At 35.9% G+C, this 16,604-nt stretch overlaps 1 protein-coding gene across 1 annotated transcript in view; it reads left to right on the top strand.

The window, feature by feature from the left end:
* Positions 1-16,144, top strand: part of YWHAQ (tyrosine 3-monooxygenase/tryptophan 5-monooxygenase activation protein theta) — a 49,568-nt gene extending 33,424 nt beyond the window's left edge. Inside the window, exons 3-6 of the mRNA XM_064295021.1 lie at positions 9,567-9,690; positions 11,813-11,976; positions 12,797-12,892; positions 14,788-16,144. Coding sequence (XP_064151091.1) covers positions 9,567-9,690; positions 11,813-11,976; positions 12,797-12,892; positions 14,788-14,847 — 444 coding nt within the window. The 3' untranslated portion in view covers positions 14,848-16,144. The remainder of the gene's footprint in view (positions 1-9,566; positions 9,691-11,812; positions 11,977-12,796; positions 12,893-14,787) is intronic.
* The last annotated feature ends 460 nt before the right edge of the window (positions 16,145-16,604 follow it).

Genomic DNA, 16,604 nt, shown 5'->3' with positions numbered 1-16,604 from the left:
TTGATAGAGCTAGATTGTGGTGTGAATGTTCACATTTTGCTCTAGTTTTGTTTCCTCTTCCTATCTAGTGCCTGGAGGTTTCCCTTCCTTTCTTTAGCATTCTGCCTTAATTTTTCTTCGGTTTTGTCTGTTTTTATTTAGTATTTTAATTGTTTTTAGTAGAAGGGAAAGTCTTAGTTACCTGGTGCTGCCATAACAGAAATACTGCAAGTGGGTAGCTTTAAAGAACAGAAGTTTTATTTTCTTGCTGTTCAGGAGGCTAAAAGTCCAAATCAGGGTCTTGGCCATGTTGAATCCTTCTGTGAGCCTCTACTAATTTCTGGTGTCTGCCAGCGATCTTCAGTATCTATCTTGGTGTTGATTTTCCACTTTTTATAAATCAGAAGTGATAAAGCTCAAGTACCATCCTACCCTGGTGTGACACCTTAACAAAAAAAAACCCCTATTTCCAGACAAAGTCATATTTACAGGCACCTGTTGCTGTCAAGCCGATTCCGACTCATAGCGACCCTATAGGACAGAGTAGAACTCCATAGGGTTTCCAGGGAGTGCCTGGTGGATTTGAACTGCCGACCTTTTGTTTAGTGGCCCTAGCTCTTAACCACTACGCTAGCAGGGTTTCCATTTACAGGTACGGGCATTAGGATTTCAGTACATATTTTTTGCAGCGGGGGCACAATTCAGTTCATAAGAGAAAGTCATGTTTCCACTTACCTGCTTTGTGTATTTTATTTGTGCTAAAATTGTATAGTCATGTCAACTTGGGATTCTCATATTGGTCAGAAATGTTGATAATGTTATTTGATTTAGTATAATGTAAAACATTAATAATTACAGATTTATTGGCAGACAGGATTTTTAAGTACATGAAGTTCATAGGAGGTACATCTAAAAAATGAACTAATAACATTAATATATAAAAAATTCCTACAAAGTAGTAAGGAAAAAAATCCTACTAGAAAAATGGCAATGGGTATAAACACCAATAATAGAGAGGACATAAAAACAATCAACTTCATTTATAATTAAGAAAATTGCCAGTTAAAACTACAGTAAGATTTTTTTTTACCTTTTAGATTGGAAGAGGTAAAGTTTGATAATAAGCATTCAGAAAGATATTGAGGAATAGAGACACTCATACATTGCTAGTGGGAGTATAAATTGGGATTACCTCCAAGGAGGAAAGTTGAACAATTTATCCTAAGGATCAAGTATATAATAATTGTGCATTGTTGGGAGTATTAAAAGATTGGAAACAACTTAAATGTTCATCAGAGAAAACTATTTAAGTATTATGTATCCATACAGTAGAATATTGTTCAGCATTACAAAATGAGACAATTATAAAGTACAGATACAGGATGGTCTCAGAGGTGGTGTAAAATTGGTGGAAGGGAGAAAGTGTAGAGCAGTGTGTGTAGTATGTTAATGTGGTATAGAGGGGAACATACATGGATTTCAAATGTATAGACTACCTAGAAGGACATATAAGAAATGAATAGTGGTGTTGCCTTAAGGAAGGGAAGGAACTGAACAGGTTAAGGACCCAAGAAAGGAATAATTTCAATTTTGTGTGATTATTTATGTTAACAGGAACCAGATTCTTATTGTGTGTAAAGAAAAGATATAAATAAGGGAGGAAGAATTCTGTATTGTTTGTTGGTTTGAATTGAAGACATATCACTATGAAGTTATAATCTTTCAAAAGTATATTTCCTGGCTTTTCTCACAAAAACGGTGTAGAAACACTAGTGCCCAGACCTTCAGTTCTAAATACCATTCCCTCATTAGAAAGAACTAGGGCTCCCAGCATAAAGGGGCTCCCAAAGGCCAAATTTGAGTATCCAAACAAATAATGGTGGTAATGAATTAGAAAACATTGAATATAAAAAAGAATTCAGGAATCAGTGATAATCCTAGGGGCAGCGGTAGAGGGCTCCTCTTTGTAGAATACCAGTTAATAAATGTAATCTTCCTTTGACTCACCTGTTTAAGAGAAGTTCATTCTGTGGAGAAATTGAATTAGAAAGGCTTCAGATTTGGGGAAAGTAGGTAAAACTGAGAAAAGGAAGAAACCAAATGAAAACCAGGGAATTAGTAAAAGTTTGCATAGTGGATGGTGAAATCAAACTGAATGTTCCAGAGAAAAGACCTGTGGACTGACATCTGAGAGTTCCTACCTCATCACCCTCTCACTGAAGCTCGACAGTTGACAAGCTCCACTCATTTGCATTCAAATTTTTAATATCTTGACTTTGAGTTTGGACATATAACAAAGAATCATCAGACATTTGTCAAAGGAAACAGACAAAAGGGAACAGGAGAAAACAACCAGTCTCAGAGAAGAGGACAATTACATTCATGAAACAAGAACAATATGCAGTTTTGAAAGGGGGGGGGATTAAATAAAAAATCTTTACATTTCAAATCAGAAATAAATTTACTAGAGGGCTGGATGATAAAGTCTGGACAGTTTCTCAATGGAATAACAGAAAGAGTCACAGTAGGATGGAAAAAGTAAGAACATTGCAAGGTCAAACTAAGAGTTAATATCCAACCACTACAGGTTGTGCTACTATCAAAGAAAATTTCATCTTTGGGCCCAACACAATAAGTGCACAAAAACCCATGCCACCAAGATACACCTTCATGAAACCGTAAGATAGGAAGTAGAAAGAAAGATCTTAAAAGCTTTTGGGTCAGAGGGGACAGTGAGAAATTAGAATGGCAGCAGACTCCTCAGTAACAACCCTGAAGTTAAAGGACAGTGAGCAGTACCCTCAAAATTCTGAGTTAAAACTTTTTTTTAATCTAGAATTTTAGACTTAGCTAAATTATCAACCAAGTGTAAGGGGAGATAAAAACATTTTCAGACATGAAAGGTTAACAACCAAGAAATTATTGCTAAATAACTCTTTTTCTGGAAACTGTTAGAGAATGTCTTCAGCTAAGATGAAGGTATAAAGCAAGGGTATCTGTGAAACAGAATGCAACATAGAAACCAAAGACGAAGAGGATCCCAGGACCACATCTGCACAGAAAGCCAGGGAGCAGGAAGAGGAGGAAGACGGGAATCCAGGAGGGAACTTCTCCAGGGAAAAAATAATAGAATGATTTATGATTATTTAATGTGAGAAAAATAATTTTCGTAGAGGTTTTATGGCTCTGTTGGAGAACTTAGCAAGAATTCATGATAGAAATAAGGAAAACTAGGTTTTTAAAAAAAAAAAAAAAGACAATTGCTAACTCCAGGAGAAAAAGAAAGACTCTACAAGAAAGGACACGTAATGATAGTATAATAAGTATACTACTTGGTTCAGCATTGCATAGTACTTTGTTGTTGTTAAGTGCCATCGAGTTGATTCCTACTCATAGCGACCTTGTGTACAACAGAATGAAACACTCTCAGGTCCTGCACTATCCTCACAATTGTTGCTATGCTTGAGCCCATCGTTGGAGCTTCTGTGTCAGTCTATACATTTGGCGGTCATCCTCTTTTCCCTGACCCTGTACTTGAGCAAGCGTGATGTCCTCCTCCAGGAACTGATCCTTCCTGGTAAGATGTCCAAGTACGTGAAATGAAGTCTCTCCATCCTCGCTTCCAAGGAGCATTATGGTTGTACTTCTTCCAAGACAGATTTGTTCGTTCTTTTGGCAGTCCATGGTATATTCAGTATTCTTCGCCAACACTGTAATTCTCTGATCTTCCTTATTTATTGTCCAACTTGCCTATGCATATGAGGTGATTGAAAATATCCTGGCTTGGGTCAGGTATACCCTAGTCCTCAAGGAGACATCTTTGTTTTTTAAAACTGTAAAGAGGTCTTTGCAGCAGATGTGCCCAATGCAATAAAATATGTTGTTCGATTTCTTGCCTGCTACTTGCACGGGCATTGATTGTGGATCCAAGTAAAATGAAATCCTTGACAACTTCAGTCTCTTCTCTGTTTAACATTGGTCCAGTTGTGAGGATTTTTGTTTTCTTCACAAATTGCGGTTTAACTGTCTGGGGCAGGAAAGGGTTATATGTAGGGAGGCTCGATTCACATCAAATTTAGATAATGCCTAAAATTGATACAGAGAAATTAGAAACAAGAAAGTGAACACGAAGTGAAACAACCCAGATTGTTTAAATTAGTTGCCTCTAGGGAATAGAATGGGAATGGGACAGAGACTGTTTTCCTTTAGAAGTTTTATAGTAGTAGCAAAATGTTTAATATTATAACTTTTATTAAAAACGCAGTAAAGAGTTAAAAAATAATTCTAGGAAAGCACTGTACCAATTCAAGATAGTATCATGTGTGAAATTCCATGTAAAAGTCAAGGGAAGATTGTACTTGGCTTTGTTTGTAATCTCTTTTTGAAACTCCTCTCGCTGGCAGGCTGTTCCTATTTGAGTTCCCAGTACAACTCGCCTGTGTAAGCCGGTATCGGAGGCTGTTGCGTTCATGGCGATTCTTAGGGCAAACCCCTGAGTACGTTATGGCTTACGCTTTAGACATAGGAGCATTTACATATTAAAGTGTATGTTTTTATTTGTAAATTACCTTCCTTTTAGTTCTCTCTTATATTTTAATTAGGAAATTCATGTATTTTTTAATTGTGTGTAGATGTATTATTGTCTCTGAACTTCATTTTAGGATTTTTTTAATGTTGTGTGCCGTCGAGTTGATTCCAACTCATAGCGACCCTATATGACAGTAGAACTGCCCCATAGGGTTTCCAAAACTGTAATCTTTATGGGAGCACCTCGCCAGGTCTTTTCTCTTGAGGAGCCGAAGTGTTAGTTGTAAAAAGACAATAAAAAGTGTTGAAAACCACTGCTCCAACTTACGTTTATTACCTTTACTGACCAGTGCTATAAGTAGAAATACAATGTGAACCACAGTTGTATTTTTAAATTTCCTAGTGCTCACATTTTTTAAAACAAAAATAAACAAGTAGAATTAATTTTAGTGATAACATTTTGTTTTGCCCTGTATACTAAAATATTATTTCAACATGTAATCAATGTAAGAAATTATTAATGAAATATTTTGTTTTTTAATACTAAGTTTTGAAATCTGGTGCGGATGCCCTTGTGTCAATTCCGACTCACAGTGACCCCCATAGGACAGAGCAGAACTGCCGCATAGGGTTTCCAAGGTTGAAATCTTTATGGAAGCAGACTACTACATCTTTCTCCCACAGAGCGGCTAGTGGGTTCAAACTGCCAGCCTATCACTTAGCAGCCAAGTGCTTTAACCACTGTGCCACCAGGGCTCCTTAGATATAAAATATTTGAAATTGAAATGTTAATTTAGATTTTATTATTAGACAAATGTGCCAGTTGACTAAATGCATACATTGCCCTGTATACTATATTAATTCTTGATAGGCTTTTACATTTTTGTTAATTGTGTAAATGTCAGTATCTTGATTTTTTTTTTTTTTTCAGTAATTAAAAATGTGTCTCTAACTTAAGGCCAAACTCTCTCTTATGCTCCATTTTAGAATATATTGCCTTTAAAATGCTTAAGATGAGGCTTGGCACATATCAAGTACTTGAATATTTGTTGAGTGAAGAATATGGTATAACTATTCTTTTATGGTAATATGTGTGCTTATTAGTCTGATTTAAAAAAAAAAACTATGGAAAATAATTAGTATATGTACCCTAAAAAATGGAAATTGAACTTGTTAGTAGTGTGTTTATTAATGAATTTCAGTAAGCTGACAGAAAATTGAAAATCCTTAGAACCTTTTTGATTCCCTGTTGATTATCTTGCTCATATTTAAAGCTCTTTATCAGTTACCTATACTCTCTCAAATAAGCCAGTTCTGTACATAAAGAATAGCTACATAATGAGAGATAAGAGCAGTTTATTTTGTCTGTAAAAAAATCACTTATAAATGAACTTAGGATAAAAAGATAATTTTTGTTTGCTCAATGCCACAAAATATTACCAAATGAATTGTTTTGGAAGAGCTGTTGAAGTGATGGTAGGATTTAATTATTTAAAAGTAATGTGCTCCTAGAGATAGAAGATAGTATTGGAGTTTTGTTATTATTCTCCTTTTCTTTAAAACATGGGGGTAAAAAGAATATTTAGTATATTAAATTTACATCAATATTTCTTAACAATTTCATTTCTTATATAGTTCTCTACAGCTTTCTTGCTATAGTCTTTATTATTTCCATCCATTTTTCTGAGATTAAGCTTATTCTAAGGTCCTTTAGCATTCCCTAAAACCAACTGTATGATAATATTCATTACTCCGGCTTTGCTCGTATTTCTTTGGTTTAGAGTGTCCTCAATTACTAGTCCATCTTGTAATTTTGGGTAGTACAGTGACCTCTTTACAATCCTCTCAAATTCTCAAAAAGGAATGTACTACTTGTGTTCTACCTTTCAGTCAGATAATACTGCCAGCCCTGGTGGAAACCCAGTTCTAGTCCTCTAAGCCTCCCAAGATCAGAAAATTTGCTGGTTGAAGAGTTTACAAAAGTGACCTACTGCTTAATTGACAAGAATGATGTACAGGAGAAATTAGTGGGGGGACTTTGTATAAATGTTAGCAACCTATTTAGAAAGATTTTCAGGGAACCACTTGTCTGATTTATTGATTGATTGTTTTTCCTCTCTGATCTGTGTTCTGAGTTTTTAAAAAATAAGTTGTACAACTAGGCTATACACCTTAAGTATTTATACCCTATGTTAGTATTAATAACACCAGATACAGCCATGATCATTTTGATAAGACATGAAACTGGTTCCATTGTCTTTTAATTGGGCTGAAATATAAATGCCCATTGCTGGTAGCATATGGAAAGACAGAATTATTCTGCACCTGTTATTTCCTTCACAGAGAGCTAGTGGCATCTGACAGAGAACCATGATACCTGGCTGAAACTCCAGGATGGAAGTAATGCACAAGTCACTTTATAAAAGCCCAACCCTGTAAATCGTACGTAATGGCTATATGTAAACTAGTAATCCAAGTTAATAATTTTAGAAAAGAAAATTTACCGTTAGCTCCTAAACGGCTGTGTAATTGCTAATGAAGTAGCTGTTTAGCACGTTGCAGAGGCCTTGGAAGGAAAGTGTACCAGTGATTAAGGGTGATGAAATCGGGGGACAGCTCCCACATCTGACAGTGGTGACTTAGGAAGAGTTAGTGCCGAATCCCAGATCTCGCCTTTCTACTCGTCACCTCGGGCCCTTGTTCTAGTCCGACATTTCTCAGCCTCTGCTACCACGTTTAATCAAAAAGTATTAGCTCCTAACGCCACTGAGTAGCTTTTTAGGGGACTGGACAATAATGTCTTAAGCACAGCTGGCCCCTTTTTGGGATCTTTTCTTGACTGACCGACTGACGGGAATCAGAAGAGTGAAGGGCGTTTTATTTCACATCGTAGTTCCTTGGTACAGGTACAACCAAGAGGAGGTAGTTCTCTCGTAAATACTGTGTCTTCTTTGGTACTACATCTTAGAAGCCACTCTAGTTTGTTTATTTAGTTTTGCTTTTTATTTAAATAATGACTGTAAGTTAGAGATCTAGAAACAAGTGAACTTTTTGTCTTTTTGTGGTTGTCTCACTCTTGCCCCCCCCCCCCAAATTAAATTCAGTCCATAAATACATTTTTTAAGTTGAAAGTCAGTATTGGTGATGTCGAACAGAAGAAATTCTTACAGTCTAATCCCTCAATTCTTTTTCCACTCAAGCCCCTGGCAGTGCTGAGGCAGCACTTGTTTTTACAGACACCCTTGGTGTCTGAGCACGACCCTTAAGGCCCTCTGTTGCCGCAAGCCTGGCCAAGAATCTTTCTCGAATTTAAGCCACAATTTTGATACATGCCACTTTTTATAATGTGTAAGCTTTGGGGGCTTCGTTATACAATTTTATTCTAAGGTTTATTTTTTGTGGGTCCCTCCCCCTTCGAGCTTTAAGTTCACTTGAAATTTCTTTTTTAATCTAAACAGTTAAAATATCCTTTAAATTTAAGCATTTAAAACACTATAAAATGTCTTTCTGATTTCCTTTAAAATAACTTACGATGTAGTTGTTGCATTTAGGCCATTTTCAGTCAGGTAAAGAGCAAGAAAGTGTTCCTGAGGACTGTAACTATATTTTCTGAATTTTTTCTTATTTTAGATCTCGTAACAACCTGCTTTTTTATTCTTTGGTAATATATTCGCATGAATTCTAAATCATGTCATTGGAAGATTCTCCAGACTTCCTCATTTTGCATCATAGTTGGTATTTTTATATAGTTTTTACGGATTTTATAGCTGTAGCTATTTTTCTAAACACAAATACTGTCTGTTCCCTGCCTAAGGCAGTACTTCTCACCCTGCTCCTAGGCAGAGGAGTGTCAACACCTGCTGGCTAATAATAGCTAGCCTTTATTGAGCACTTTTTTTTTTTTTTATTGAGCACTTAACATATGCCACATGCTGTTCTGTGCTTTTATACGTATTTATTGGTTTTATTTCCAAGGCAAACCTATGAGTCTTAGGTACAGTTAATATCTTAAAATTTTTGAGAATTTAATTCTACTCCATTATATTTTTTAATGCAAAAATGTTTTTAAATTACTTAGCATCAAGTAAAATTGGCAGTCAAAGAAGATATATCTACCATATGTGTGTTTTGTGACATTTTATTCTCCCAGGTACACCATGTGCCTCCAGAAGTAGAAATGCTTCAGTTTAAGAAGCCATTGGATCAGATGTAATTTCTTTTTGTATGAAATGAGACAGAAAAAACAAGCCTGGTGTTTTAATAATTAGATTTAACAGACGTAAAATTACTCTGGCAAATTGCTGTATAAGTTTCTAAAACACTCTGATTTCTTTACTTACTTTTTTGGGCTGGCACTTGTCTGCAGAGAACCTGAGTAGCACTGTTTGAGGCTATGTTGATTATACTGTTCTGCCTCATACTTGATACCTTACAGTTTGCATCCACTCCCTAAAATGACTCCACACCCAGTGTCCTTCCTAGAGCATTCTTCCTCTTCCTTCTTGACAGCTGAAGTATCCCTTCCCTGGTGAAGCCTATCAAGCCAGCCACCATCTCCTGCAGAGCCAACTGCTCCCTCTCTGTGCTTCCCCAGCACCTTATTCATATCTGTCTTAAGCTTTTGGTGTATAGTTAATGGTGTACTCGTCTCTTTTCACATTAGACTGTGAGCTCCTTGAGAGCAGAGACCTTAAGTCTTTATCCCTCATTCTGGGTCAAATACTGTATTTACCATCTAGCACGTATCAGTTGGTTGAATGAAAGGATGAGTGAACAGACGGGCTCTTTCTAATTGCAGTGTTCAGTAATCTAGCTTTACCATTCGAAACTACTTCTTGCTATGGGCCAAATCACATAAAACCTGCTAGGGCAACAAATGACAAGCAACCTGATCTGTGCTTCCTAAGAACATCCTTCAGATTTGGGGTGGTGCAGTATAGCGTTACTGTGTTAGTTTAATGATTCCAATGTATTGTAGGCAGAAGTGTATCATTTTAAGTTAGTATCTGTAATTAAATGGCTTTTATTAGTGCCTAATTGTTTTATCTTATTTCTTTCAGGAATTGTTGGATAAGTATTTAATAGCCAATGCAACTAATCCAGAGAGTAAGGTCTTCTATCTGAAAATGAAGGGAGATTATTTCCGGTACCTTGCTGAAGTAGCATGCGGTGATGATCGAAAACGTGAGTATTTTTGGTTTATAAGCAAAATTAAAAAAAAAAAGAAGCGGGTCTGTAAGCAGGACACTATGACAATAGTCTGTATGTTGTCTTTAGGCTCTCTGTAACTTTAAAGAGCATGGAATCAATGAATTAAGAAAATGAATAATGTTACCTGTGTTCTCGAAAATGTCATGAGTTTACATTCTGTACTTTTTAAATGAAACTCTCATTACAATCTGATAAGGTATTAAATTCAGGCTTAGTCTTTTATGCTTTAGAATTTTGATTGACCATAATTTTAGATCCAGAGTTCTTTGCATATGCTTTATAAATGATTCTGTATTTTACATGGCCTTTAGTGTCATTATACTTTGAAACTTAAGATAATTGGAAATTATGTAAAAGCCCCCAACCAAACCCCGTGCCGTATAAAAACGGGATGTTGTACTCTTTCTGGCTGCTGTACTGATTCATTTCACTACTCCCTTATTTTAAAGGGTTACAGCTTTGACTACTAATTATATAGAACAAAATTTCTGAGGAGAGGTGAGATGGCTGGATTACTGCCTGCCGGTATATGGTTTGTTCCAATTTTAGAGTAAGTTTGAGTGGCCCACATTCTTAGGCCTTCCTTCAGAAGATTGAACAGGCAAGAAGTGTTGATAAAATTGATTAATAGATGTGTTAAATACTTATATAATTATTATTTTTTTACCATAGGCTATCATAGAAAACATGGATATGGGAAAAAGAATAACCAAATTGCCTAACTTGGTTGTAGAAAAGCCAAAGTAAATTTATTAGGAGTAAATTCAGCCTCCTAGAGTATTAGTAGCTGAGTATAAAACAGCTCCTGTTCTATTTTATTTATGTTCAAATTTATCAAGTAAGTTCTAAGTAGAAATAATCACTTAACGCCATTTTTATTTCCAGTAAGCTTATGATTTTATTACTTTGTAACTTTGCCCCATCCAAGAAGGGTGTGGGGTGCCCACATACACACTACCCCCACAGATAGTTACTAACTGAAAATGATACAGTTTTACCATCCTAAATATCAGTGTAGGGGAAAGATACAAAGAGAAGCTGTATCCTGCTGTAACAAAATCTGGATGCTAAACTTATGCTGCTATTGATATGTAATTTCTTTTGTCCTAAAGATAAGCAAAATTGGATATGATAAATAGTTGCACAGAACTGAACATTTTTAAACTTTAGCAAGTCAAAGGGATGTCTTTGGGAGACTTGAGATATAGCTACAGTATTAATCTGATTTAACCCTTTCCGGCTCATAGGCATTTTCAAGTTCCACACATAGGATATTCTCATAGCCTGGGATATTGTATTTATAAATGCATAATACAACCGAAGGGTTCAGACACTTTGCTACTACTTATCTGACAGACAGCAAGAGCTCCTTCATATTTAAGGTTTAGGTCCGTGTTTAGATCGGTAGATAGGCCAGTTCAGACAGAGGGAAGTGCACACACTCAGGTCATAAAGGGATGGCTTATATTTCTGTTAGGTCGGTATCTCCAAAACTAGTGGGCCAGTGGCCTCATTCAGAATATCTACCCTTTCTAAAACATTGGAATAATCAGAATCGTGCTTCTAATTTTTCCTAAATGTTTTTTGAGTTGACTTTTTTATTAGATCAGTAATCAAACTGGTCAGAACAGATCTTGTTCTGTATAGATTGGCATTTTTTAATTGTCTTTTACATAATGCTTCTTGGTACCGACAGTCAGCATTGTTTTCACAAATAATAAGCCACAAAAGTAGAGATTTTGGTGGCAATGATTTTTGTAAAAGTGTTTTCATTATTTTTGGGAAAGGGTATTCCAGTTATTTTTAATTGCTATGTTTCCAAGCAGTAAAATCAACAGATATGAAAGGAGAAAATGATAATAGCCCCAAAGATGGAAATATCTAATATATTAACTCAGTTTTTTTATTAAGCTGATTATAAGCAAACAATTATAGACTGGTTTTTAAATGTTTTTTGGTTTGCTACTTATGACCTTAAAGAGAGTTACAGAGAAGAATTGTGTTCTTCTGAGAGCTAATGGCATATATTAAGGCGTTAATGTACTGTATATTGGATGGGTATTAACACTGTCATACTTTTTTTTCCCCTTCACAGAAACGATAGATAATTCCCAAGGAGCTTACCAAGAGGCATTTGATATAAGCAAGAAGGAGATGCAACCCACACATCCAATCCGCCTGGGGCTGGCTCTCAACTTTTCTGTATTTTACTATGAGATCCTTAATAACCCAGAGCTTGCCTGTACACTGGCTAAGACGGTAAGCTGTGTGTTCAGGAAATATCCTCTATAGCTAAGGTTATTTGAGTTAGCAAATATGTTGATTTTTAGATATTTTCTAATTGGATGTCCGGGGATGATTTTTACTGCAATTATTTAGCTATCTCTTCCTTTTTTCGTACCATTTTGATGACCCACCTTTTCCGCTCCCAACCCCTTCATCTCCCCCAGCTATGAATATAAGCAATAATATCTGTCTAAAGAGCATATTGGAGGCCTGGTGGTGCGGTGGTTAAGAGCTTGGCTGCTAACCAAAAGACCAGCAGTTCAAATCCACCAGCTGCTCCTTGGAAACCCTATGAGGCAGATGTACTCTGTCCCATAGAGTCACTATGAGTTGGAATCAACTTGGTGGCAACTGGTTTTGTTTTTAAAGAGCATATTGGTGATTAACTTTAAGAAGAAAGGTGAAAGGAATGGAAATTAATCCTGCCGTGTTTGAGCAATAGAATACCTGTATTCCCCAGGGTATCTTAAAATAGAGTAAAAGAGGTGCTTTTGGAAGTAAACAGTAGTTCTTATTGGTAAGAACTATATTACCTTTAGCTACTGTGCTGCATGTCTTGTGAAAGAACCAAGAAATGCTTGTTTACTGTTTAAATATGTATAGCCTTGTATGTTTTAGATTATACTCGTAAGTTCTTAAACTCAGGGAACGATTCCATTCAGTCTTAATATTAATTGATTATACAACATAAGGCGGGTGTTCACTTATTTTATAAAAGTGGATGTAATACTTACAGGTTAACCAATTCCTGTGGATAACAGTATTTTTAACCGTGGGTATTACTGTTTGCCAGGCTTTTGATGAGGCCATTGCAGAACTGGATACACTGAATGAAGACTCATACAAAGACAGCACCCTTATCATGCAGTTGCTTAGAGACAACCTAACAGTGAGTTGTTTGTTAATTCTTCTCATTTGTTTCCTTTTCAGGAACAAAAGTATTTCTATTTTATTTACTCCGCCTTTCTTTTGGGGCAGTTATATCAGAGCTATACTTTCATTAAAAAAAATAAATATATAGATATATAAATAAAAACATCAAATACCTGTTAGAATTTTATACAGCACAGTTGTTCTTTTGTAGGCAAGCAGGTTTTCGAGTTGATGAGGCATTTTATTGGACATTCCTGAGAAGGGACTAAGATTGTAGAAATTCAAATGTTAAAACATCTTTGACTATTTCATTGGAGTGTAGATGTTAATAAATTAATACAGAAAGTTTAAGTATTTTCTTCCTTTGGGTAAATTAGCTATAGCAAGGTAGGGACTCTGTAGGTATCAAAACTCCTAAAATTGCTTTGAAGTGCCTTGTTCTGATACAGATGTACTTTGTGAACCCCGAGGGATGCCCTGCAGGCACTTGTTAAGGAGTAAGTCTACACCTGAGTTGACTCCACGTCCTCACTTGTGTTTCTAGCTCACAGTCTGCTTCTAGGCAAAGCCTCTGGGTTTGTTTCTTTTGGTTTTTCTTTTTTACTTTTTCTTGGATAAACAGATGATGAAGTAATGGAGAAAAATATATATCTCAGGCTTCACGTAGTTTCTTTTCTAGGTTCAGGTAAATTTGATATTGAAAGTTTTAGACTTAACAGGAAGTAAAAAGAAGGGAATACATATTTTAAATATAAAATAGTTCTCCTGGCCCCCAGTTTGATTTTTTTTTTTTTTCCCCAGCAAGTTGTTGGGGAGAGGGGCACTGGGAGAGTTTGAGAGAGTTCTCTTATCTATAGCTTAAGTATTTTGCTAGATTGGATTTTTTTTCTTTAATGTTAGCAGCATGTCTCTTAAACTCTGCAGGTATTCTCTGAAGGTGCATTTCTAGCCGTCAGAAGTGTTTGTGAGGTAACTGTAGAAGGGTAGCCAGTCAAACAGCCGTTAAACCACTTCACAGATATAGCTCAGAGTTATCTTTTATTACCTAAAAAATTTTAACAGTTTTTGTTTTTTATTTGCTTTATATGGAAACAGTTCAAGTTTTTTTTTTTTCTGTTTTGTTTTTAAGAGTTTATTAGCAATTGTAACTTAAAGATTATATAGGATTCTAGCTTTTCTAAAATTGCCTATAGTATATCGGTGGTGTTTCAATAAAAACCAGTTTTGTGAACTGTTGATTATATTCAGTAAATACTGACTCTGTGTCTCTGTGAGTGTGTCTATGTGTGTGTTTGTGTATTTCATCATCCTGTCCTGAAATTAGAAAAATCCTTGGAGATCAGTTTCATTAAATTCAAGAACCCATTCAGTACATATGTACATACACACACTGCATACCTGTAACTTCCATCATCCACTCCTTTGTAACTTTTTGGAGTAACTCAAAATAAGTCTACTTCTTTTTCTGTGTGATAGTCCTTTGACTATGGGATTTTTCCCCACTTTAAAATTTTTTTGCCTTATTAGTCTCATATATTCAGTGGTACTTTTAAGAAGAGCATTGGGCTACTGGAAATGGAGACATCATTAAATTCTGAAAATGTCACCTTATTGTGAAATTATAGCACTTCTTAAATAAAAAGTGTAAGCTGTAAAAAAAAGGACTTGAACAGTGAATGTGTGTGTGTCGTTTTCTACATGCGTAGTGAAAAGTCTACAAGGATACACTTTAGGGGGGTGGGCATGGTATTTGGGGTCTTGAGAGATACAACTGTAACTCTTGGCCATAATCTCTGGTCTGTATGTTTGAGTAACTTGCTGATCTCAGAATTACACTTTGATGCAATGATAGAGTTTGCTATGCTTGTCTGATCCAGAAATAATCATTCAATGTGATTCTTCTTTTCCTAGTTGTGGACATCAGACAGTGCAGGAGAAGAATGCGATGCAGCAGAAGGGGCAGAAAATTAAATGCTTACAGGGTGTCATCCTTCTCCCTCCTCGAGAAACCTTTTTACACATCTCCATTCCTTCCTCCACTTGGATTTCCTATAGCAAAAAAGCCCATTCATGTGTATGGAATCAACCGTTTATATTCTTTTCACACTGCAGCTTTGGGAAAACTCCATTCCTTGATTTGTGTTTGTCTTGGCCTTCCTGGTGTGCAGTTACTGCTGTAGAAAAGTATTAATAGCTTCATTTCATAGAAACATAAGTAACTTCCAAACACTTATAGAGGACTAAAATGTATCTGGTATTTAAGTAATCCGAACCAGTTCTGCAAGTGACTGTGTTTTGTATTACTGTGAAGATATGAAAATGTAGTTAATTACAATTAAAGAGTGTTCTGCATAACTTCTTAATTTCTACATTCCCTCCCTTACTCTTCTTTGGGGGTTTTTCAGTAAGCAACTTCTCATGTGCTTAACATATTCCTTTTTAGTGGGAATCCAGAAGTATTAGATTGAATGGAAAAGCATTTGACATTTCTGGCTTAGGGGTCACACATTGAAATGCCTCCTATATAATATATTAGGGAGGCCATGTATATATGTGACAGAAGGGAGTTTCCTTGTTCACTATTCATTTGCTGCTGTTTAAGTTGACAACTTCCCTTCCCAATAAAAATTCACTTACACTCCTGCCTTTGTAGTTCTGGTATTCACCTTCACTATGTAATTGAAGTAGCATGTTGCTGCCAGAATACAAGCATTACTTTTGGCAATTAAAGTGCATGTCATTTCTTAATACACTAGAAAGGGGAAGTAAAGTATACAAGTCCAAGTCTAAAACTTTAGTACTTTTCCATGCAGATTTGTGCACATGTGAGAGGGTGTCCAGTTTGTCTAGTGATTGTCGTTTAGAGAGTTGGACCACAATTGTGTGTTGCTAATCATCGACTGTAGTCCCAAAAAAGCCTTGTGAAATGTTATGCCCTATGTAACAGCAGAGTAACATAAAATAAAACTACATTTTATAAACCATTTACAATGGCGTTGTAACAATTGCATACCCATATTTTAAGGGACAGGTGAATTTACTGCTTTCTGAAGTCCATTGATAGTTCCCTTTTCTGTAAAATGTAGTAGTGATACCCACCTTTCTGCATTGTGATACACTCGTCTAGGGATATCTGGAAATGTGTAAAATTGGGACATTTTTTGGAGTGTTTTACCACAGATCAGTCTCATGGGCCATCTCCTTCTCAGATGTAAATGATACCTGATTAAGTGTTACGGAATAAAGTGGACATTTTAAAACTAGAAAAGCTAATTATGTGATTGTGAGTGCCTTGGCTGGTGGTAGAATTATATTTCACTGGATATTCAAACGATGTAAGAGTTCAAGAGTCCCATACTTGTTTAGTTTTCAGATAACCATATAAACATTCAGTTGTACTATTAGTTTTAAACAGTTTTGGTTTTATAATACCACAGTGGCTATTTTACTAACCTGTCTTAAGTATCGGCTTAAGAAGAGAATTTATTTTCAAGACAAAAAATAATCTGAAAAATTAAGCCATATAGGATTATGTTTTATCTCCTAAAATGTTTGCTTTATTCTGAAGACCCTTGTTTAGTCAACCTGACTCGTATACTCAGTGGTAAAGACTTCAGTATAATGGAAAGGCCATTGACCAGGGCTCTACTCTAAGCTTCCCGCTAACTGGCTTACTGTGTATGATCTTGGGTCTGGCTTTTCCATTTTTAACAGGTCCTCAACAGGTG

The sequence above is a fragment of the Loxodonta africana genome, chromosome 12 (genome assembly GCF_030014295.1).
Source record: "Loxodonta africana isolate mLoxAfr1 chromosome 12, mLoxAfr1.hap2, whole genome shotgun sequence".
In the NCBI taxonomy this organism is placed as follows: Eukaryota; Metazoa; Chordata; class Mammalia; order Proboscidea; family Elephantidae; genus Loxodonta; species Loxodonta africana.
This window is presented reverse-complemented; position numbering and strand designations above follow the sequence as displayed.